The sequence below is a fragment of the Eublepharis macularius genome, chromosome 15 (assembly GCF_028583425.1).
Source record: "Eublepharis macularius isolate TG4126 chromosome 15, MPM_Emac_v1.0, whole genome shotgun sequence".
In the NCBI taxonomy this organism is placed as follows: Eukaryota; Metazoa; Chordata; class Lepidosauria; order Squamata; family Eublepharidae; genus Eublepharis; species Eublepharis macularius.
Window position 1 is genome coordinate 44,249,948 of NC_072804.1, and position 22,192 is coordinate 44,272,139.

At 43.5% G+C, this 22,192-nt stretch overlaps 2 protein-coding genes across 2 annotated transcripts; one reads left to right on the forward strand and one right to left on the reverse strand.

Annotated features, from left to right (window-relative positions):
* Positions 1 to 199: 199 nt before the first annotated feature.
* On the reverse strand, positions 200 to 14,002 carry DNAJC8 (DnaJ heat shock protein family (Hsp40) member C8). Its single transcript, XM_055000084.1, has 9 exons — positions 13,916 to 14,002; positions 11,327 to 11,428; positions 10,454 to 10,510; positions 7,467 to 7,533; positions 7,140 to 7,234; positions 4,517 to 4,588; positions 3,466 to 3,557; positions 2,337 to 2,412; positions 200 to 971 (listed from the first exon to the last, which is right to left on the reverse strand). Exons 1-9 carry the CDS (start codon positions 13,982 to 13,984, stop codon positions 849 to 851), a joined length of 753 nt encoding a protein of 250 aa, XP_054856059.1. The 5' UTR covers positions 13,985 to 14,002; the 3' UTR covers positions 200 to 848.
* A 1,795-nt stretch (positions 14,003 to 15,797) lies between these two features.
* Positions 15,798 to 19,039, forward strand: ATP5IF1 (ATP synthase inhibitory factor subunit 1). Its single transcript, XM_054999409.1, has 3 exons — positions 15,798 to 15,974; positions 16,346 to 16,458; positions 18,776 to 19,039. Exons 1-3 carry the CDS (start codon positions 15,858 to 15,860, stop codon positions 18,912 to 18,914), a joined length of 369 nt encoding a protein of 122 aa, XP_054855384.1. The 5' UTR covers positions 15,798 to 15,857; the 3' UTR covers positions 18,915 to 19,039.
* The last annotated feature ends 3,153 nt before the right edge of the window (positions 19,040 to 22,192 follow it).

Consider the following 22,192-nt stretch of genomic DNA (forward strand, 5'->3'; position numbering starts at 1 on the left):
CAGCCATTCCTTGTGCAACACGCTGCATTCCTTGACGGGGCAGCAGCTTTTAATAGCTGCACCTGCTGTTTGAAAGGCAAGCAGCCATGCCTGGCTCCAGGCTGTCTGCCAAGGCGGCTCTCTGGATCTAACTCAGCTCAAAACAACCCGAATGGTTGAAACAGTGTTTCTCCAGAGCGACTAAGAAGCAAAGTCGAAATATTTTGGGTAAAAATTTATTTATACATACGGAACATTGCCACTAACTGAATACTCAATGGTGGAGCTTTATTTACACAGGGCGACTGGCCCATTGAGACTACCAGACCCCCCCCCTCCCCATCCATGACCCTGGGAACCAGGAGTTTCCAGCTGGGAATGAGAGCCAGGGGAATAGCTTCAGCTCCATGCAGCTGAGTTGGGGGACTTAACAAGTCAGGCTGTGTATCTCAAGATTCCAAGCTCGAATCCTCACTATTGACAAGTGGCGACCGATGCAGAGGAGAAGCTGACGACGGATTTAAAGTGAGCAAGGGAGTCACGCCAGACACCATTTTTTAGCATCTGCCTCAGTGGGACACTTCCTACAAATTAAGGCAGATGGCAACTCCAAACAGTAAATATCCTTGGGAGTACAGAACATTAAATTACAGGACTATAGGGAAATGTGACGGGCAGTTAATGGCAGGGTCTTCCTAAGTAAGCCAAGTGTTCTAAGATCGGTGGGGCTGGCCCTGGACATCACACCATGAACCTCAGGCAAATGAAGATTCAATTGTACTGGAAAACAAAAGATCCTACTGGAAAAGCAAGAAAGGTTTAAATGCGGTAGTATGGGAGAGTCCTTTTAGAGCCTGGAGGAAACGGGCTCATTCACGCTGCTCCATCTTCACTTTCGGAGGCCTCAAAAAGGTCCTGTTTTTCTTCTCTTTCTTCCCTTTTGTATTTGCCTGGAAATTCCTCCAGCTGTCAACACGGCCATCTCGGCTTTCCTGGATACGAAGCAGACGAGAGAGGGAGTAATGGACAAGAGTTAAGGGACCAAAGCTTGAATTTCCTGCTTTCATCAAACAGGAAATTTACTTTGTGAATCCTTTCCCAGGATATGAGAGAGAGAGAGAGAGAGAGAGAGAGCACACAGAACTGGGACAGCAAAAGTGCTTTGGGCCACAGCAAGGGCTGGTTGGTCACAGAGACTTTACAGCCTAGCTTAGTAACTGACAGGACTGGCTGAAATAAAACAAAAACACCCATCTATGAATCATGCACTTTCCGTCTATGCCTCCTGTTCCCAATTGACTGAGCCAAGCATTTAAGTTCCTGCAACAATTTCATGCCTTATGCAGCATTTACGGGTTTTGCCACCTGATTCTACTTCACTCAAATCTTTTTCATTTCAACCTTCCTATCCCCCCCCCCACTGCTTCCTTTCCTGAAGCGACGCCTCTATACATTTCTGCTAGCCAAGTCCCTGCACAGCAAAGCTTCCCAGGCATCGATCACAAGTCTCTCCCCCCCACCCCCCGGCCCAATTCATCTGGAAAGCAGCCATTATCCAGGCTTTCCCGTTAAGGGCCAAGAGAACAATAAGCCTATCACTTTGCTCAGGTTGCCTAATGTGAACCACAGATGTCTACTCTTGCATCTGGGGCATCTACCCGAGTTTTCCTGCTCCTGTCACACAGATGGCCGGATCCAGCACAAGTTACCTAGTATGCTAGGCTGATTCACACAAGTCAAGGCAATTCTGGCTGGAAGAGATTCTAAAGGAAGGGCCTCATTGATGGTACATATGCCTTGTGTGTATATATGGTCACAGGATCAATCCCCTGGCATCTCCAGTTAATAGGGTAACAGAGCTGGGAAAGACTTTAATCTGTGACCCCCCCGAGAGAATCTGCCAATCGGAGTAAACAATGCTGGGCTGACTTGGTGTTAAGGCACCTTTGAACATGCTTAGCTTATTCTGATCCAAAGAAACTGAGCTAGAGCCAAAGGTCAGTAACAGAACATACGCTTTGCATGCCAAATGTACAGATTCAGTCCCTGACTTCTTAGGCAGCGGGGCTAGGAAAGGCCTTGATACCTTCCAGAGAACCCACAAGACAATGACTGCTTCAAATCCTCCTATGTAAGACACTTGCTTGCAGGGACCACAAATAAAACAAGAAGCCACAAGAGGACCTTCCAAGACCTCCAGAAGGCTATCTGCAGAAGAAGCATGCTTAAAATTACTGTGATACAGTCCCAAGAAGTAACCTCATCAGCTTTGATGGGACTTGCTCTCTAGCGAAGCGATCTTGAGAACAGCAGAGGCAGCATGGATAGAACAGCCAAAGCAGCGTAGGACCAATTACCTCAAAGTTCTTCTGCCACTCACGCTCCCGCTTGGCCTTCTCTTGTGCCTCAATTTCCTCTTCTCTCTGCCGCTTCCTAGAACAGAAGCCAGGGAAGAAAAGTTAACATTACCTTCCCTGAGAACAAAACAGGAATGAGGGATGGAGAACGCAAGACACCTAAGCTTAGCCGAGGGCTGGTTTAAGGATCAGCTGTGGCCCTGCAGAGAGACAGGAGAAAAAATTCAGCGGATTAATCAGATGTTCCCCTTAATGGAAAGAGGCAGGAAGAATTTGGGGGGCAGATCTTAACGCATTTCTGTACTTCTCTGCAATAGCCAAACTTCCTCCCACCTTCCAGTTTTCAATGCATGCTTTTGAAACAGTGACAGCATCTTTTCTACTGCTACATTCCCCAACATTTAAGGACATGATACCCATTAAATGCAACAAACATTACTTTAGGGCCCTGAACAATTTGTATGCAGAAGCTTGGGTGAAGGGCGCCCATTTCCCACTGTTTTCCTAGAAAAATACTGTATTGCAAGAACGCCAACAAGACACCTGCACTTTTTCTATTTAAAGCCCTCCAGAACGACCACTGTAATATAATAGTCTGGACACAACAGCTGGAACCTAAGGTATCTGTCTAACATATCTGAGCTGTGTGCCAATAACTGGGCTGCTATGCTACGCCAGATAAAATCCTGTACCACACAGACAAGCAGAGGAGGAGCTCTTGATGAAATAACAAGCCTGGCTTTAAAGCGAAGGAGGAGAGTAAAAGTGGCTTCAGTCTACGATATTGGTAAGACACACTGCCCTCTAGAGTCAGACTCTGAACATTGCAATACGAAGGGGTCTTAATACCAACCTACTTCTTGCTGCGCCAGATCAGACAATATAGCCCCCATTCTCTCCCCTGCATTTGATGGGAAATGGGGGCGAGAACACACCCTACCTCTCTGCTCACCCGCAACTTACCAGCCTTTTATACTTAAGTTACATACATCAACAGAAAGAACACATCAAACTAAGCTATACTATTGCTCTTTTGTTCAAGCGCTCCCTTCCAGGCTAATTTTTGGGCAATGCGTCCCCAACTACCGAGACCTACAACTGCACAAGCAAAAGCAAACAAAAATCCTACCTTTCGTGCATTTCTTTGGCTTCTCTCTCTTTCCTTTTGATTTCCAGTTCCGCAAAGAGCTTCATTGTCTGCTTGTAGACAGCTTGCTTGAACTGCAAGAAACAGATATAATGCATGTGCTGAGAGGGCCCACTTGCAACTTCGTCTCTGCAAGCAAACTCCTCTCTCATGGCCCAGGCTCTCTTTCTCAAGGAAGTGGAAGGAGACAGAAATGTCATAGGCTGAGGCATGAAAATGGAACACCTTGCTGCTGCCAAGATAGGCAAAGCTGATATAAAATGACAAACAGGCAATTTGCAATACATTTCACCTGTCTGTATCAGTCAGGGGAATTTTGTTCACCAGCTTGCTAGACATAAAATCGTATCTCCTCATGAATGAATCAGAGCTAAAACTTTCAACCAAGACTATATTTGGAGATACACCTCCTCTACGTTTGGGTTGTTAGGAGATGCAATTTTGTTGTCTAGCAAACTACTGAACAAATGCCCTGGAGAAAGACAGCCAAAAGACACTGGGAATTGCCTAATAATCTGCACCTTGTCAAAATGAGTCAGAAATTACCTAACGATAGCACATCTGCTCTTCCATCTGTCCTGTAACCAACGCATCCCCTATTTTTTGCTTGCTCTGTTACCAGCCACACAATCCATTAGCACATCCATCCCATGGTCCATGTGGAGACAGATGCACATCATTCTAAAAACTCGGGAGGCATCTTTCAAAAGTCCCTACAAAACCAATGGTTTTGTATTTCTTTTTCTTTTTCAAAAATATTAGTAACGCAAAGCTGCAGTCAAACACAACAGATCTCACCAGAAAATGGCAAAATGAGCACTGGAATAAGAGAGAGATGAAGACAGAAGCTCTCTCTCTGTAAATGAGAGAGGCAGTGGGACAGTGACAGAGCACTTGCTTTGCTTGTGGTAGCTCTTCTCTAGTTGAAGGATGACAAGTAGCTGATGCTGGGAAAAAACGCTCCCAAACCATAAAGAAAACAGAGTACGTTCCAAGTCTTTTACCCCGAACTGAGTACTATAAACCAACTTACTACTTCTTGATCATCTTCCTCGACGTTGGTTGGCTTGCCTTCTTTCTTTAATTGTTTCTTTTTCTCTTTCACCTATAAAACACAAACCCACAGGAAGCACGTCAACTTAAGAGTTCGCTCTTCAGGATAGCACCATTTTCTGAACAGGCTCGTTCCAGAGCCATCACAGATACCAATACAAAGGATATTACATCATAGCGGTGTGCACCTGAAAAAGATTTGGGTTTTCCCGAAGAGGGAAGAATAACCCAAATCCCTAAGTGGCAAAAAAAGTGTTGCTTTCAAGCTTCCTGCCCTACCGCCTTCTTTACTCAATGGGAGGGGGGAGGAGGGAACCACCTCCTTCCCCCTCCCATTGGGTAAAAACAGGCAGAAAACTCAAAGCAGCACTTTTCCTGCTGTTTGCAAACAGCAAGGAAAGTGCTGTGACTGCTACCCGAAGTTTTCAGAAAGCTTTGCTTTGGTATCTCCGAATCAGCTCAGCAATGCTGTGGCCGATTCGGAAATACTGAATCTACCTGAATTGGGCCTGATTCGGGTTAAAAGCCCAAATTGGAAACCTGAAGTGGACACCCTTATTACATAAGGCCCTGTTGTGATCTGTTCGTGTAGCATAATCTAGAATAGAGAGCCAGTTTGGTTTGGTTGCAGTGCGGGACTCTAATCTGGAGAACTGGGTTTGATTCCCCACTCCTCCACTTGAAGCCAGCTGGGTGACCTTGGGTCAGTCACAGCTTCTAGGAGCTCTCTCAGCCCTACCCACCTCATAGGGTAATTATTCTTGTGGGGATAATAATAGCATACTTTGTAAACCGCTCTGAGTGGGCATTAAGTTGTCCTGAAGGGCAGTATATAAATTGAATATTGTTGTTGTTATTAATAGTTTTAATATTCCAGGCAAGGCAACCTCCTGGATTAGCATTGCCAGAGCCAGGTTCCAGTGCTTGAGGAAGACAAAGTTTGTAGTTACTCTGAATAAAAAGAAAATGAGATCTGCAGCACCTTAAAAGCGAACTCACACATGCACTCAACAAGGAAAAAACTGGAACTACTGAGCCAAAGCACCATGAAACGTAAGTTACAGCTCATAAGATTTTTATGCAGAGCTCAAATGTAAACAATCAACATGACGTTAGCAGCAACTGGTGAAAATACAATCTTCTTCTGTTAATTTAACACTTGAAGTGGAAGAGAACAGGTTGGTGTTAACTGATTCTTTCACAAATGGAATGAAACTTGTTGATAAATTATAGTTTGGCCACTTTCTCCATGTTCATCTTGGATACAGATTGTTGTAGGTTATACCTCCTGCATTTCATGGCCTCTTGGTCCCACTGTTTAAGGGTGTAGTATATGTATTATGACTTTATTTAACAGTAAATTGGGTGGCTTGTACCTATCATGAGAGCGGTCATCCACAAGCAAGCCATGGTTTCTGCATACTCAGCAGACTCCACAGGTATAAAATAAAATATGACTTTGTAAATTGACCAAAAGGGGAAACAAAGCCCCCTCTCAACTGTATGGTGAGGCCTGAGCATGCTAGAGGAGACACAGAATATAGAGAGCAGTTGAATCAATTAAAGGGAAGAAATTAGGAATATGGAGAAAAATGAGAGCTTACAAAATTCTGGAGCAGAAACGGGTCTGGGCAAAATTTCCAAATTGTGTGTCTATGCCGTCTTTCCCTGCACTCTCACAGGTCCCAGCTTGTTTGTGCATGATTTAAACAACAAATGAGGATACCACTATACCATCTGATAAAGTGAGTTCTGATCTATGAACACTTATGCCGCAGCAGGTCTTCCCAGAACAGATCTGCTTACAATGTGCCAATATTTTCTCTTTGGTGGCTGTTCATGCTGCAGCAAGCTAACACAGCAAACACTTTGGAACTTGCCATTCTATGCAATGGGAAATGGAACAGAAAGGAAGGAAATGGAACAGAAAGAAAGGAAATGCCTTATGATTTCTTGTGTCTCTATTACACAAAGCTATTACAATGCAAACCTAGCTGGGAACCCAGGCAAATGAGTTCATTCCCACACATGTTCATTTCTACAAAACTTACTCCCCAACTTGAGAACACCCCGGGAGGGCTTCTTTCTTATCAACCCAGCACCGCAGCGGAAAAGACCCTCCCTACAGATTTTGGAAGCCTGACAAAAAACACCCCCAGAAATTATAATTCCTGTATATGTTCTATATCCAACGTATTTTCAATGACATTTTATATGACACACTGAATGGTTAATGCTGAATTTACCTCTATATTCAAATCTGCAGAGAGCCTTTAATACTGCAACTGTATGAAGTCCAAATGATAAAGACTTCCTTTTGTTTACTTTAAAACATCTGGTTTTTCTATTTCTGGGAGGGCACCTGGGTTCTAGAGGCACTATGCCAAGCACAAAGACTCTGTGAAAGTTATTTTTTTAAGCAAGACCCGAAACCTCATTCGCAATCCCCTGCACCGGATGCTGATCAGATGGTCCAACTGTTTTCTGGAGAGGCTGTAGCACCACCTGAATACACATCAAGGGGAAGGTAGCAGAATCCCTTCCCTAGGTTCCCGGATCCCTCAGATCTCAGGCCAGGAATCTCTCACATGCACTCTACTTACAATGTGCTCCACGTATTCTTTCCCCGCTTGAATTACGTCCAAGGCTCGCTTCTTCTGCTCCTGGTCCAGCAGCAGCTTGTATGCTTTGTCAACAGCTGACAAAACAAACATTTCCATCAGCACATTCACACAACCTGAAGAATCTATGCTGCTTTAAGTGATTAGAGCTCAAGGCAAAGAAAAACAATCAAGCCCATGCTCGCTTTCAGAGATGCAATAGAGACAGCATCCCCCTGCCCTCTCCAGCTCCAACAGCGTAGCCCGCCAGACTCATTGGGACAATGCTATCATCTGAAATTTGTAGCCCAGACAACGTCATGGAAGTACCTTCAAATGCCTTCTGGGCTCTTTCAGCATCATCTTGGTTTTTGTCAGGATGCACCAATATGGATAACTGTAAAAAAGAATCAAAGTACAGAGGGATCCCGCTCACCAAAAAAAAAAAAAAGCCACAGTGCATCACATCCATTCAGCAGGATGCCCACCTTCTTTTCCTGTATAATTTGATAATAAAGTGACACTTAAGCACTTGCAGTTTGTTTCCTTTTCTGAGGAAAGCACTTTCTTGGATTTCTTCTCCCTCCCTCCAAATAAATTTGGCTTGTAATTCGGCCAGAACTCTGCAGATTCATTCAAGTGAGTCATTTCCAATTGCTGGTGTTCAATGGCGGTGTGTTTTTCCAGAGAATTAATCATATCAAACTGATTTTCAGAAGGGAAGATAAACCTTATTCTTTTTGAGATTTATTCAAATCAAACCAAATCAAAACCAAATCAAAATCCTTTAATGGCATACAAGGATCTAAGACAACAAACAAGTCACTATAAAATTACATAAAATATCAGAAGGCAATAAATTAATACAAAGCTTGTACGAATCTTAAGCACACCCACTAAGCGGAGGGAAGCGGAGGCGGGGCCTGCCGGGCTGGGTGAGCACGGAAAGGACAGGCCCGCTGGTCTGAGGCCCCGCGTGCTGGGCTGCTTTTTGTTGCCACATCATGCCTGGGCGATGCAGGCCATGCTCCTTGGCCACTGAGCAGGTGCCCTTCGTTTAGTGGAGGCCAATCTGGGGAGCCCTCGCCGGACCAGACCCACCGCCTGGCCCCTCCACAGCGCTCCACCTCTCTGCGCTGCTTGGATCGCGCTTCCAAGGCGATGGCGTGGTTGATCTCTGTGTGGTTTGTGGCCCTCCCTTTTCATCCCTCCCACCAAATAACAACACTAATAACAATAATAGCAGTAACAATATTAAGTCCCATGTCATTTAGCCATATCATTTTGGCGGGCCCGCCTTTTTTTAACAGGTGTAATTGATCATTGATGGGAACCGCTTCGGGCTCTTAACCTGAGATTTATTCAAAACAGGAATAAAAACAAAAAACAGGATTGTATATATTCTGTACACACACTTGTGATTTCACTGTACCAGATCGGAATGTGCTACTGATGCAGAATTTGGCATCCTGAGATTCTTAACGATAATGTGTTGTTGTTTTTTTTAAAAAGACACAAGTTTCCTGGCTGCGTGATTGGAAAGCTAAGCTTTCAGAACATGAACAGTGCCTGGAGAGATCTCAGAAGCCAAAGTGGAGCTGTCAGTGATCTGGACACAAGCTGCCTAACAAGCTGTCACATCTGAAGTTCTGAGCTCTGAACCAAAAGATTCAAATTCCTCCTCAGACATGACGCTTCCTAGGTGACCATATGCCAGTCACTATTTCTTAGCCAAAGTGAAGACACAAGAAGAGGTTGCCAAGACCCAGAGACATAAGAAAGTCTGCATCTATGGTCAAGTCAAGGACACATCATGATGTGCTTGGTATACTTTGCTAGACAGACAGCTGGTAGGGAGCAAAACAAAGCTGCCTTTTTCTCTTCCATTCAAGGTTTTATCCCCGTGAGTTAAGAAGTGGATGCTAGGAAACACATTGGAGTGCCATAGTGCTTCCAAACCATCAGCAGGTGGATTATTTTTGCAAGGTCTAGTAATCCTGTATTACCTTCAGTGTACGACAGAGAGGGACCCACCTGAAACTGAACGGTAGTGGCTCGCTAAGCATTCAGTCAACTTATCAACTATGTAATTCACGTTCTTTTCACACTGACTTGGTATAAGCTCAACCCATGAGCAAATATGGAATGAACGCTCTGGTCAGGCATGCTGCTACTCAAAAGGAAAGCAAAAACTACAGGAGTAACCCCCAAGTAACCAGCATCAAGAAAGCCTAAAATAAGGCAGAGGGCCAGACCAAAAGAAGTGGAAAAAATATATAGGATGTATTATAAGTCTTATAAGGTGCAAGTGCTACATTAACTTATAAATTTTTTTACAGTAATATGTAAATCCAAAAATACAAATTTATACAAAGGTATAAATTGTCAGCAGCAAGTAACAATACATATACAATGAGAGATTAATGAAGAAACAGGTGCATCTAAAGGAGCAATAGTGAAGCGCTGCATCACAACATCAGATGAGTATAATAACCCAACAAAAGACAAAGATTCTCATAGATAACTCATTTCTTATTTCAGGTGCAAAAGGGGGCAAAAAGACCCCACAACTCGACAAGAAGCTAGCAAGTAACTTGTTTAGTTGAACCTTCCTCAGGAGTCACACAAAACAATACACCTGAGCTACAATATAAAGACAGAACCACTGTGAGATTCTTTAGTGGTACATCAAGCACCTGGAGGCAACATGAGTTATCTATGAGAATCTTTGTCTTTTGTTGGGTTATTATACTCACCTGATGTTGTGATGCAGCACTTCACTATTGCTCCTTTAGATGCACCTGTTTCTTCATTAATCTCTCATTGTATATGTATTCTTACTTGCCACTGACAACTTATACTTTTGAATAAATTTGTATTTTTGGATTTACATATTATTATAAAAAAAATTTATAAGTTAACGTAGCACTTGCACATTATAAGACTTATAATACATCCTATATATTTTTTCCACTTCTTTTGGTCTGGCCCTCTGCCTTATTTTAGGCTTTCTTGATGCTGACTACTCAAAAGGAGACTACCTATTAGCAGGGCAAATAAACCCACTGCACTTGGGTTAAATGTGGCCTTATCATGTATAAGCAGTACATGGTGTTTTTCGGTCATGCATTCTGGAGAGAGAAAACCCAACTTCCTTTTAAGAGTTGGCTGCATCCAACTTCACAGTCAATGCAGTTTCTCTCTACAAGCCCCAGCTCTTGTTTCTTGAGCAATACTTTCCCGTCTCCGCACAAACCAGTCACAACTGCCTCTTCCAAGGCTCATCACACTACTAATTTTAACCTAGAGCCACATACCTGACGGAATCTCTTCTTTATTTCTTCATCTGTAACTTCAGGATCCAACTGCAATACCTAAAATAGATCACAGCAATGTAATTGTAAGCAGCGCCAGTTCCAAGCATCTCTATCACTTCCCATGTTTTTTTCCAACAAAAAAGGAGTGTCCTAGCAGACAGTATTGTGACAACAAAAAAACCCACTCATGCTCCTCTTCCTAGATTTACAGCTATGGTCACTAAACTAAATTGGAAATGCTATCAGGGTGGTCAGATATACATCTCTCTCTTTTTGTCTGTGTTAGTGGTGAGGCTGAGAAAACAACCAAAGTGGCTTGACAACAGAATGCCTTAGAAAACCATTCCCACTTCAAAAAGGGAGAGCTGCATTACTCTACATATTGGCCACAGGGATCACAGTTGAAGGTCTATGCAGAAACACTGGGGTGGGAATCAGACAGAATATGACTTTGACAAGAAAATGCTGGGCCAGGGGATGGGGCCTTCCTTTTCTACTGCATTCAATAAAACGCCTATGATGAATAACTGGGATATGGTTTTAGGGTTTGGGGTTTTTTTGCATGTTCAGTGACCAAGATTCTTTTTAAATCATCCACGTAAAAAGATATACAAAGAAAATACTGAGCCTAGAAACCAAAGAGTGCTAGTTGCTTCCTGCCAGGAAGAAAGCATCAAATATGAACTGGCCCTGAACTGTCAAATGCAGGATTCACAAATAACACCTGTCCTTAATGACCTGCATACAACTTATACCAACAGGATATATGTTGTACAAATTGAAAAGCCAAGTGTCTGGCCTAAATTAATTTTGAATCACCCAAGCAAATAACCAGAAGGTATAGCAGGACTGCAGTGGTAAGACAATCCTTACCTCAAATGGATTCAGGTTGAAATAGGATGCTCCGGGCCTGGTAAGTCTCTCAATCTGGTTTTTGGATGTTAAAACAGAATCTCGTTTCTCTATTTGCTTCACCTACAAAAATCAGAACTTTTGTTAATACTTGCAGCTACAGAATACTGAATTGCTTCACAAAAAGGAGAAGGTGCATATAGAGGATATCTTCAAAACACCATAACAGAGTCCAAGCAGTGTCTATATTTTAATGGCATTATGGCATGGACTAGAATAATTAGCCTGGCAGCAACATTCAATCTAATTACATGCTTTCTGAAATTTGACATCATGCGACCTGCAAATCCTAGTCTACGTTTATTTAGTATGGGGCTGTTTATTCCATGAGTGCAATGTGCAGAAACTTGAAGCTGGTGTTAGGTGCTGAATTCAGCACCTCTGCCTTCATTATAAAAGGCAGGCTTGTAGCCTTCAGCCTGCAAATACTGGCTTTGAAGCCTGCCTGACCAACTTTTTGAGTGTCTGTGAGAAAGCCATAAACAAAGCAAATAAAGGCCAGAGAAAGAAATAAGCAAGACTTCATAATGGTGAAATGCTGGGTGCTTCAATTCTCTGTCGCTGGGACTTTTGCCTCTTCCCAGAACTAGGTATAACAAAATGAACTATTAAGGGTGTCTTGCAGGTAAATAAATGGTTGTGCTGAAAATGGCTGGCAGGGATTGTAGTTCTCTTCAGGCCTTACAATACATTTTACATCTTTTCCTGATACCCTTGAAAGTGAAGCTTCAAATTCAGAACTGTGCCCTTAACACAAATTACATTTTTTTTAGTCTGCCCCTCTACCAAGTAGCTCAGGCTGGCACATATGGTGCTCCCTTCCTCCATTTACCCCACCCCCTAAACCTGTGAAAGAATGAACCGGCTTCAATTATTTACTAAGCAGCATGGATGGTGAAGAATTTAAATTTGTTGCTCCAAAAAAAGGTGTAAGTAAAGGGCTCTTCTTCAGCTTCCTATTTGTAAAATGAGTAGCCACAAAGGACAAACTCTAGGCTTTAATTCTGTGTACACTTATCAGATAATAAGCCACACTAAGTACAGGAGGACTTACCTCTAAGTAAACAAGCATCAGATCACACTGCAAGCGTGTCAAAGATCTGTATATGTTAAAGTTTCTACATACAACAAAGATACTTGTCCATACCCCAGCCATGCCTTACTTTAGGACACTAGGGGATCAGGACCTTACCTAGTTCTTTTTTAACAGAATGTTACCTCTTAAGAGGAGAAAGTGAGAGTGTAACTGAGAAAAACAGGTGAAAGGAATGAAATAAGGGTAAGGGTGCTCTGAGCACCCTGGAGAAGGGTAGGATATAAAACTAGATGAGCAGAAGCAAGACATATATATATAGCGTCTGTTTTTTTATATAATATACACAAAGAGACATTTTTATGCACACTCACACAAAATACATACACATAACATGGCCCTTTAAAGCTAACAGATTATAGCTTTACCATAAAGAATAAATAAGAAGTACAGAGAAAAATTAATACAAACTGTAAAACGTTCCAAAAATGAAATTCCACAACAGCAATTGTGCTAGATAAACATTTAGTTGTAGCAAACTGTCATTCCGCCAAGTGAATGTAGCCCTTCATGAAATTTGACACCATCAGCTTTGGCTTGGAAACAAGTCAAAATGTTTTAGCCTTTAAGGGGTCATGAAAAATTCACATTTGCTTTTACTTCAGGAGTCTTCTTAAGGAGATCTAATATTTGTGCCCTAAGAAAAATTTGAAAGCATATTCTGTGCTTTAACAGCTTTAAAAAAACCTCTTTAACAACTGAGGTAGCTGATGACACTAATGGACCATAGATTTAGGACAGGAAAAAATGTATTACTTCACATAAAGTGCAACTAATTTCTAAAATTAAACAACAGCCAAATTGGCACTTTAAAGACTAACAACATTTACTTCAGCACAAGTTAGTTAGAGCTTGCTTCATCAAATACATACAGTGTGCCACAAGGAGATTTATCTTATGTTTATCCACTATGCGCCTGATGAAGTTAGCTATGGCTCACAAAAGCTTTTTCTGGAATAAGATTTTTTTAAAAGATATCACTGGATTTTAAGGTATGGGAGGAATCAGGAACTATGGTTGCCAACTCTGGCTCAGGAAATTCTTGGGATTTGGGGGTGGCGCCTAGAGATAGTGGGGTTTAGGAACTTCAGCAGGGTATAATGCCTTAGAATTCACTCTCCAAACCAACCATTTCCTCCCGGAGAACTGATCTATGTGGTTTGGAAATCCGTTCTAATTCCGGGAGATCTCGTCACCACCTAGAGGTTGGCAACGCCATTCCCCAAGCAGCATTCCCTCTGCCCCTATTTTCAAAAGCCCAGCTTCTGCCATGGCAACAACCAGTCCAAAAGCCCCAGATCCTCCCTGGCCCAGGGGAAGGCCTGGGCGGCCGGAAAGGCCTCCCCACTCTGAGCCGACGCTGCGGCCTAGGCATGATAGGCGAAAAGGGGATCTACGGGGGCCGAAGCGCGCCGCCAAGCTCGAGAGAAGGAAGGGGCCGAGGCCCCGCTCAGCACCTCGGTGTAGAAGGTGAGGAACGCTTCCTCCGCAGCGCCACCCGCCTCTCGCTCGCCAGGAGCCGCCATCTTCTGCGTCACGTGACCTCTGCGCCGCCCCGTCACGTGACCCGGTCCCTAAGCCGTCGCCGTTTTCTTCTCGTCTCCTGCAATGCCGACAAACTTCCTATAGACACTTCTGGTTCTCCATCGACTCCCGTTTCCCCTCAAACTTCTAATATGCGTCCATGAAACAAGGCCTCAAGCGGTGCCTAGAGGAGACCAAGGTGGCTCATAGGAAGCTTCCGGTTTTTAACAAGGTGGCGGGTGGGGGCACAGGTAAGGCTGACGTTGCCAATCTCCAGGTGGCGCCTGGAGATCTCCCGGAATTACATGTGATCTCCAGGAGTCAGAGATCAGTTCCCCTGGGGAAAATGGCAACTTTAGAGGGTGAACCTTGCTGAGGTCTCCTCCTCAGACCCTACCCTCACAGGTTCCACCCACCAGATCAGCAGGAATTTCCCAATCTGGGGTTGGCAACCCTAAAAGAGCAATATTTGAATCCTCTTTCCGACTACGGACTCAGGGATCTCTATTCCTTCTTGTACTTGACGAAGAGAACTTGACTCTCTAAAGTTAGTTGTTATAGATTTTCCGGGCTGTATAACCGTGGTCTTGGCATTGTAGTTCCTGACGTTTCGCCAGCAGCTGTGACTGGCATCTTCAGAGGTATACCCTGGAAATCTATTTGTCTTTAATATGTTGATGCTGGACTCCAATCCAACTCTATGAGTGGCTCCAGGCTTTCAAAATAAAACAGAAGTCGACCGGTACCTTAAAGAGCACGTGACTCAAATGGACCACACCCTGGATAGTTTTTTTGCAATGCATACTCAGAAGTAAGTCCCATTGAATTCAATGGGAATTAATGAATGCCTGTGTATTATCATCTTACTGATTTTTAAGTAGATGTGATTGTTTCTTAAGACAATGAGTGTGTCATGCTGTTTCATGTTCCCTTGCAAAAAGAAAAATCGCTGCAAGAAGGAAAATGAAGCAAGGTGCGTGATGGGCTTGAGCGTTTCGTCTATGAAGAAGCATGTCAGCCACGGGGAGATTCTACGTTATATCCCTGAATGGTATTTTCTCTTCAGTGCCCTCTTTATGGCTACCCTTCCGAATAGATCCGAACACTTGCCCTTAATTTCATTTTTTCAATTTACTTTTTACTAGCGTTTTTATTGTGTCCTCCTAAACCGTTTGTGACATTTTAGCTGAAAGATATTCGGATTCGGCTTTATGCTTGTTTTCAAATTTTCTACTGCCATACCCTATTGTATCTATTCATTGAATGTCCAAGCTGTTGATCATATTGTATTCACTTGCACTGTAATTCGCCTTTGGTCTCAGTGAGAAAGGTGGACTATAAATAAATAAAATAAACTTGCAATCCGATCAACAGTTATGTGAGAGTAAACCCTGTGGTGCTTAACAAAAAGTATTTCTATGCAAACATGAGTAAGAAATGTGTTAGGCTTGCCAACTCAGCGTTGAGAAATTCCCGGAGATTTTGCAGATAGAGCCTGCGGAGGTTTGGGTAAGGGAGAGATTTCAACGGGATATAATGCCACAAAGTCCATTCTTCAAAGCAGCCATTTTCTCCTAGGAAGCTGATCTCTCGTCCGAAGAGCATTCGTTAACTTCAGCAGATCTCCAGGCTCCAGCTGGAGGGTGACAACCATCTCCTCAGCGCACAGCTTCGCTCTAACCCCATCCTCCTCTGCATCTCTATGCTTTCTCCTTACTCCGCTTTTGCGCGCTCCCTTTTCGACGCCCATTGGCCCATCTTCTGCGCTCTGATTGGTCCTTGCCTTAACCTCCCTCCCCTTCCTCCCACACCCCGGAAGGAGTACTGTGCTTTGGCCGCCGCTGTTTCCCATCCCTGCCAAGGGCAAGACCTGTTATGGCTGCGGTGGGGCTGGTGCTGAGGAGCGGCTTGCGTGGGGCCCTGGCGCTGCCGAATCAACAGCGGGTCTGGAACTCGGGCTCCAGCTCCGGTTCCGGACCCGCCTCCGACCAGGTACGGCAAGGCCTATTTCTACGGTTGCCATGTCCAGGTTGGGAAATTCCTGGAGATTTGGGGGCGAGGCCTGGAAAGGGTGGGGTTTGGGGAGGGGAGGAGCCTCAATGTGGCATAATGCCATAGAGTTCACCCTTCAAAACAGCCACTTTCTCCAAGGCAACTGATCTCTGTTGCCTGGAGAATAGTTGTAACTCCGGGAGATCTCCAGCTACCACCTGGAGGCTGGCAACCCTACCTATTTCCCCTTCCCTAGACCGGGCCCTCCGTGGAGTGGGGCCGGCAGGGGTTGCCTCATTCCTGGATAAGCAGCAGGAGCCGCCTGGCGCTTCTCCTTCACTTCTCTCCTCCTTCCCTTCTTCATTACTCAGCTAGGGGAGCTGGGCAAAGGCGTCGGGAAAGGCGGTGGTGGAGGCGGGGCGGTCCGTGAGGCTGGTGGCGCCTTCGGGAAACGAGAGGCGGCCATGGAAGAGCGCTATTTCAGGTGAGAACAAGAGTGTGCTTATCTGCAGCTTTGCTAGAGAGGTTCTCGTTTATTTGTGATGTCTGAATTATTAATAATAGTGCGCTTATGCACAACTCTTCTAGACAGGTTAGTGCCCCACTCAGTGCAGTGAACAAGGTCACTTTTATTATTATCCCCACAATGCCGTTGGGGCTGAAAGAAGTGGCTTACCCAATGCCACCTGCTGAGCTCATGGCAGTAGTGGGCTTCGAACCACTAGAGTACAGATTTGCTGCCCAACCATTATGCTGTAGCACTGCTGGAAAGCCTCGGGCAGGGGGTTGGGGCTGGTGGACTGGTTGGGTTTGTAGTGCCAGAAACTAAGCCTTCATGGAGTTACGAAGCAGTAAATCAGTTTGTTTTTAAGAGGCTGCAAAGGTGTCCATGTTTTCCTTTTTGCTTAATAACTCGATCATATGAATATAGGGCTTTACTATATTCTATGTTGGTTAATATGTCAGTCTTCTTTCAGCATTTCTTCAAGTCTAGGTATTGGACTTCTGCTGGTTTTAAATCTTTGAAAATTTGCTTTTATATACCTCGTTATATTGTTAATTGAAATATCCTTGAAATTGATTGTACTAACTCACACTGTGTAATCTGCTTTGAGTCTCAGTGAGGAAGGGGGACAATAAATGATGTAATGAAAAAATAAGAGCCCTTTTGGGTCAGGCCAACGGCCCTTCTAATCCAGCATATTGTTTGGTTTATGCAACAGCTAACCACTTGCCCTGGAGGGCCAGACACACAAGGCATAGTTTCAGGTGGGTAGCTGTCTTGGCCTGCAGTAGAAGAGCAAGATCTGAGTTCAGCAGCACCTTAAAGACCAACTAGATTTCCAGGGTATGATATTTTGAGAGTCAAGATATCTGACTCCCCAGAATTCATAATCTGAAGATCTAGTTGGCTAGGCTTTAAAGTTTCAGATAGTTTCATGTTTTATTTTTTTTCTTTTACTGTGCTATACTAAGTCAGCCTTTAAGGGTTGTTTTTGCTGCAGAGGTTTGACATTGCTACACTGTAAGTTGCACTCTGTTAAATATCTAGTTTTTTCTCTGGTGTTTATTAGACTATTCACAGAATCACAAGAGTTGGAAGGGGCCATACAGACCTTCTAGTCCAACCCCCTGCCCAATGCAGGATGAGCCTAAAGCATCCCGGACAAATACTCATCTAGCCCCTTCTTGAAAAATGCCGGTGAAGGGGCGCTCACCACCTCCCTAGGCAGCTGATTCCACCTTTGAACTACTCTGACCGTAAAAAAGTTCTTCCTAATATCCAGCTGGTATCTTTCTGCATGTAATTTAAGCCTGTTGCTTCGAGTTCTATCCTCTGCTGCCAACTGGAACAGCTCCTTGCCCTCCTCCTATTGTAGCCCTTTAGAACATAAGGAACCCGTATACTGGCTCAAATCACTGGTTCTTATAGGTAAGCGTTGGCTACTCTCTGTAGTCACTCTCCAGGGTCTCATGTAGAGAGAAGTCTCTTCTGTCACCCGTTTCTTGAGGTATTTTAAATGGGGGGTGGCAGGACATATGATCTGTTACTTTCTGGGGGCCAAGCATCTATTCTTCCACTGAGCTGCTGACTTGCCTGCCCATTTGAAACATACTTGCTAGATAAGTGGGGTTCTGTGTTCCTTGATGCTCTTGTTAATTGAAGTTTTGCCAGAGTATTGAGAACTGGAGATGCCTGGTGCTTTCACAAATTTACCAGGCTCTGTTGTTTCCTTTCTGAGTGCTGTGTCAGCTGCATTGCTTTTGAAGGATTTAAGTGCTTGGGTCTTAGGATTTAAAATAGTGCTTAGGTCTTAGGATTTCAGTGAAATAAAGCAATATTATTTGTTCAAGAAAAAAATTCTTGTTAATTTATGTTTGCCTTAGCCTTTCTGATCAAAATTGTACGCACAAAACTGTTTCTTCACAAAAAGTGACTTAGGACATTGTTATGCACACTTAACTTGTAATGGTGGGTTATAGTCTAAAGAGGTGCTGTAGGAAGACAAATTATAGAGACTGGATTCTGTGATCTCTGGTTGTGTAGGGTCACTTCTGTTATTGACAGAACTGGTGGCTGAGTCCAGCCCGTTCAGCATGTTTATGAATAGATGTGAAAAGTGGGCTGGTTACAGCTGTCATGACATATCTATAATAGCTGTGGCTAATGGTTGCATGTGTAGGGGAGGGATGGATTGGCACATTTATGCACTTCTCTGCTTCTTGCAAGTGGCCTTTAGCCAAGAATTTTTTTAAAAGGATGTACCATGACAACTAATAAATACCATACCATTACACAGGGAGAAAGAGAGAGAACAGTTGGCTAATCTGAGAAAACACCATGAAGAGGAAATAAGTCACCACAAGAAAGAAATAGACCGTCTGCAGAAGGAAATTGAACGTCATAAGTACAAGATCAAGAAACTTGATGATGATTAAGTGGCTGGTGTCCTTGTGGATGTGTTGCGCATCTGGCATTGCTTTGAAAAAGCTGGTGTCAGCCAATGTTCGAGAATTTGCCGTTATCACAGTGTGGAAATTGTGAAATAAAATAATTCACTCTCTTTCCTACTCAGTGTTTTCACTACAAAATACTGCATACCTTGTCTTTTGGTAGTTTGCTTTACTGTTCATTATGCTGAATGCCAACCAACTCTCAGTTTGTAGTGGCTGCAGATAGGGCATCTACATTGCCAACATTTTCTTCCTTATTACCTTTATGTCTCTACTTTTTAGCAATGTGGGGAGGGTTGTATTTTTCTCATTAGTCAGGCATGGTGAGAGGTTGCTTGTTTCTGTACCACTGCAATATAGGGCCAGACTAGAAATGTGTGAACACAAGAGTAGGAAATCTACAAATGGCTTGATCACTTATAGTATTGAAAGAACAACTTTAATTGGGAATTTTTCACCTAGTCTGATTTCATGCATCGAGTGTGCTTGCTATTTAAAATATTGGTTAGATATTCATCGGAGTTCTAAATTACATATTACTTTATTTGAAATATGTATGTGCTGCTTGAGGCAACTTCACAATGTTAAAAACAAAAAATCTGTATGAACAAACATAATTATCACTGCTAAAACAAGCCATAAAAGAAGCTCAGACTATAAGCGAACCATGGAAAAGCTGCTCAAATCCTTCAGTTAAAAAGCTACATAAAGAGAAATAGTTTTGGTCTGGCTGCTCAGTAGAATAAAGTAGGCACCAGGCAAGCCTGGAAAGGGAGTGTATCCTGAAGATGAGGCATCGTTGCTGAAAATCCTCTCTTTGGTTCCCACCTGCCACATCGCTACATGGAGCAGTGTTTAGGAAAAGGCTTTTCACTGGGAGGCTGGACAGTATGAGAGGGTCCTTAGTGCCTTAAAGGTAAAAATGGACAAGCTGCTGTTGCAGATGTGTCAGCTTAAGGATGATACGGTCCCTTGTATCCAGCCCCCAACAATAGCCCGGCCACTGCATTTTGCATTTTTCAAAGGCAGTCCCATGTAATGCCCCTTTTAGTAATTAACCAAAAATGTGCTCAGAAATGGGTCTCTGTGATACAGTGTTTCTGTTTCATGAAAAATTAAGTATGAGCAGAATGAAAGCAGACAATGGGGGGTGGGGGTCAGGTTAACATCTAGCACAGTCAATAGCCATGCGAGTTGCTACATCCACACAATCAGTTCCTGCAGATGTCACTTGAGGAGAAGCTATTACTGCTGCAGTTCAACAAACGTGTCCGTCTGTTAGATCTATAATGCAAAACCAGCAATGATTTCCAAAGAACTTCATTGCAAATACTGGCTTAAGGCTCAAGTCCTGGTTCTGGGTCTTACATACTTTATTACGGGCTCTATAGTTGAAATGAACACTACAATTTTCTGTAAATAGTGCTGTACTATTTGCATATTATCTAGCAATAATTTGAGCATCAAGACCTTTGTGACCTTTGCCGCCTTCCCCAACTACTGAATGAAAATGATGAAACTAGGATTTATGGAGGTGGAGTAGGATTTGAAGGCTTATTTGCAAGATGCACTTGGGGTGATACTTACACAGGAAATTAACACAGGCTTGGTCAAAAACTTGAGCTTTCTCTGTAGCACCTTTTATGATACTGGGTGTCTAATGCTATGCTAATCTTTGTATGTAGATCGGGATTATCTAATGTTTCAACTCTTTACTCTCTTGGATCTGTAGCTAAACCACGTCCCCTGCAACTCTTGAGCCACAGTGATATGCTATTTTTTTCTTGCATATGATGGTTGCCAGATGGTGGACAGATGAACCTCAGTACATGAATTATTCACTGGAGTGCATTACTCTGTCTGGGGAGCTTTCTAATGTTTTGAGTGAAGGCTGTGGCACTTTTGGGAAACTTAATATGTAGTGTAGAATCCTGTGTTCATTAGGATAACAAAATGATTTCTAATGGGTACTGTAAACCTGTTTCAGTGATATATTGGTTCAGTTGTAACCATGTTTGGGCACATACATGGGGTCTGTCCCACCCAGTTGCTGCACATTTTTCTTTTTTTAATTGAACATCAGTGCATAAAATAGGAACCAGTGGTTACTGTCCAGAGGAGTTAGCCGTGTTAGTCTGTAGTAGCAAAATCAAAAAGAGTCCAGTAGCACCTTTAAGACTAACCAATTTTATTATAGCATAAGCTTTCGAGAATCAAGTGTGGTTTCCTCACAATTGGCCTGGTCTACACAGGCAACGGAATTAATGTGACAGAGTTCTGTGTTGGTGGAGTGGATCAGACTACAGGTGTGTGGGGGGGAGTCATAATTTTGCAAGTAGAGAACTCTTAGAAGGAAGCAGGATAGGTCATACCTTTTTCTTTCAATGACATGCCATTTCCAGGAAGTATTACAAAAAAGCAACAGTATTCCCTGGCTGAAAAATAGGGACTGGCACATTTATTAGGTTACTGTTTTGGAGAGGGTGATGGATGTAAGGAAAGCATACTGGGGGAGGTAAAGCCAGTAAGGTACAGTAACAGTACTTGTTTAAGAGAAAGTACCTGGCAAAATTATGCTGTCTTTCCAGACTTGTGACCCACTGTGAATGGAACTTTCCTGAGCCAGAAAGATGGAAAGATGGAGTTAAGACCTCATCAGTGTGAAGGCTAGGACTGCAGGTAGCAAACCAAGGGGCCTGGGATCGGTTAACAATAATGGGACACAAGCAGGTTTACCACAGTCAAGAACAAGCCAAGAGTTAAAGCCACGGAGGACTCCTCTCCATTCCTTGTTGCTGCATCTGTCAGCAAGCATGCACCTTTACCCTGCACCTTTACCCTCGAACATGCACAGTGTGAGATGAAACCTAATGACCCATTTAGATGTTTTCAGATGGGTAGCTGTGTCAGTCTGCAGCAGAAGAGCAAGGTTCAGGTCCAGTGGCACTTTAAAGATCAGCTAGATTTCCAGGGTCTGAGTCAAAGGGAGCTTTGGCTCTCAAAAGCTCATCCCCTGGAAATCTAGTTGGTCTTTAAGGTGCCTAGTCCAGTAGCATGTATCATGCTGGGGCCATCAGCGGGGTTTTTCGGATAGGGATATGCAGAAGCGCTCTGCTGGGTGTATGTGGTACTTAGACACCAGAAAAAGAATACTATTTCTTTAAAAAAAATCGATCCCTGCACATAGAAAACTAGTGGAAAAAGGAATGCTGGGCTTTTGAACACCTTCTTTCCTGACAATCTAGTTGTCTGCTCGCAGTGGC

What these genes read in the sequence shown, in the direction of transcription:
- DNAJC8 (XM_055000084.1), bottom strand. Translation starts at nt 13,984, where the DNA reads ATGGCGGCTCCTGGCGAGCGAGAGGCGGGTGGCGCTGCGGAGGAAGCG. An exon ending in TAAAGAAGAGATTCCGTCAG is followed by an intron (nt 7,534 to 10,453) that starts GTATGTGGCTCT and finishes TCTTTTTTACAG; the next exon opens with TTATCCATATTGGTGCATCC. An exon ending in AGCCCAGAAGGCATTTGAAG is followed by an intron (nt 7,235 to 7,466) that starts GTACTTCCATGA and finishes TTGTTTTGTCAG; the next exon opens with CTGTTGACAAAGCATACAAG.
- ATP5IF1 (XM_054999409.1), top strand. Translation starts at nt 15,858, where the DNA reads ATGGCTGCGGTGGGGCTGGTGCTGAGGAGCGGCTTGCGTGGGGCCCTG. An exon ending in CCGGACCCGCCTCCGACCAG is followed by an intron (nt 15,975 to 16,345) that starts GTACGGCAAGGC and finishes TTCATTACTCAG; the next exon opens with CTAGGGGAGCTGGGCAAAGG. An exon ending in ATGGAAGAGCGCTATTTCAG is followed by an intron (nt 16,459 to 18,775) that starts GTGAGAACAAGA and finishes ACCATTACACAG; the next exon opens with GGAGAAAGAGAGAGAACAGT.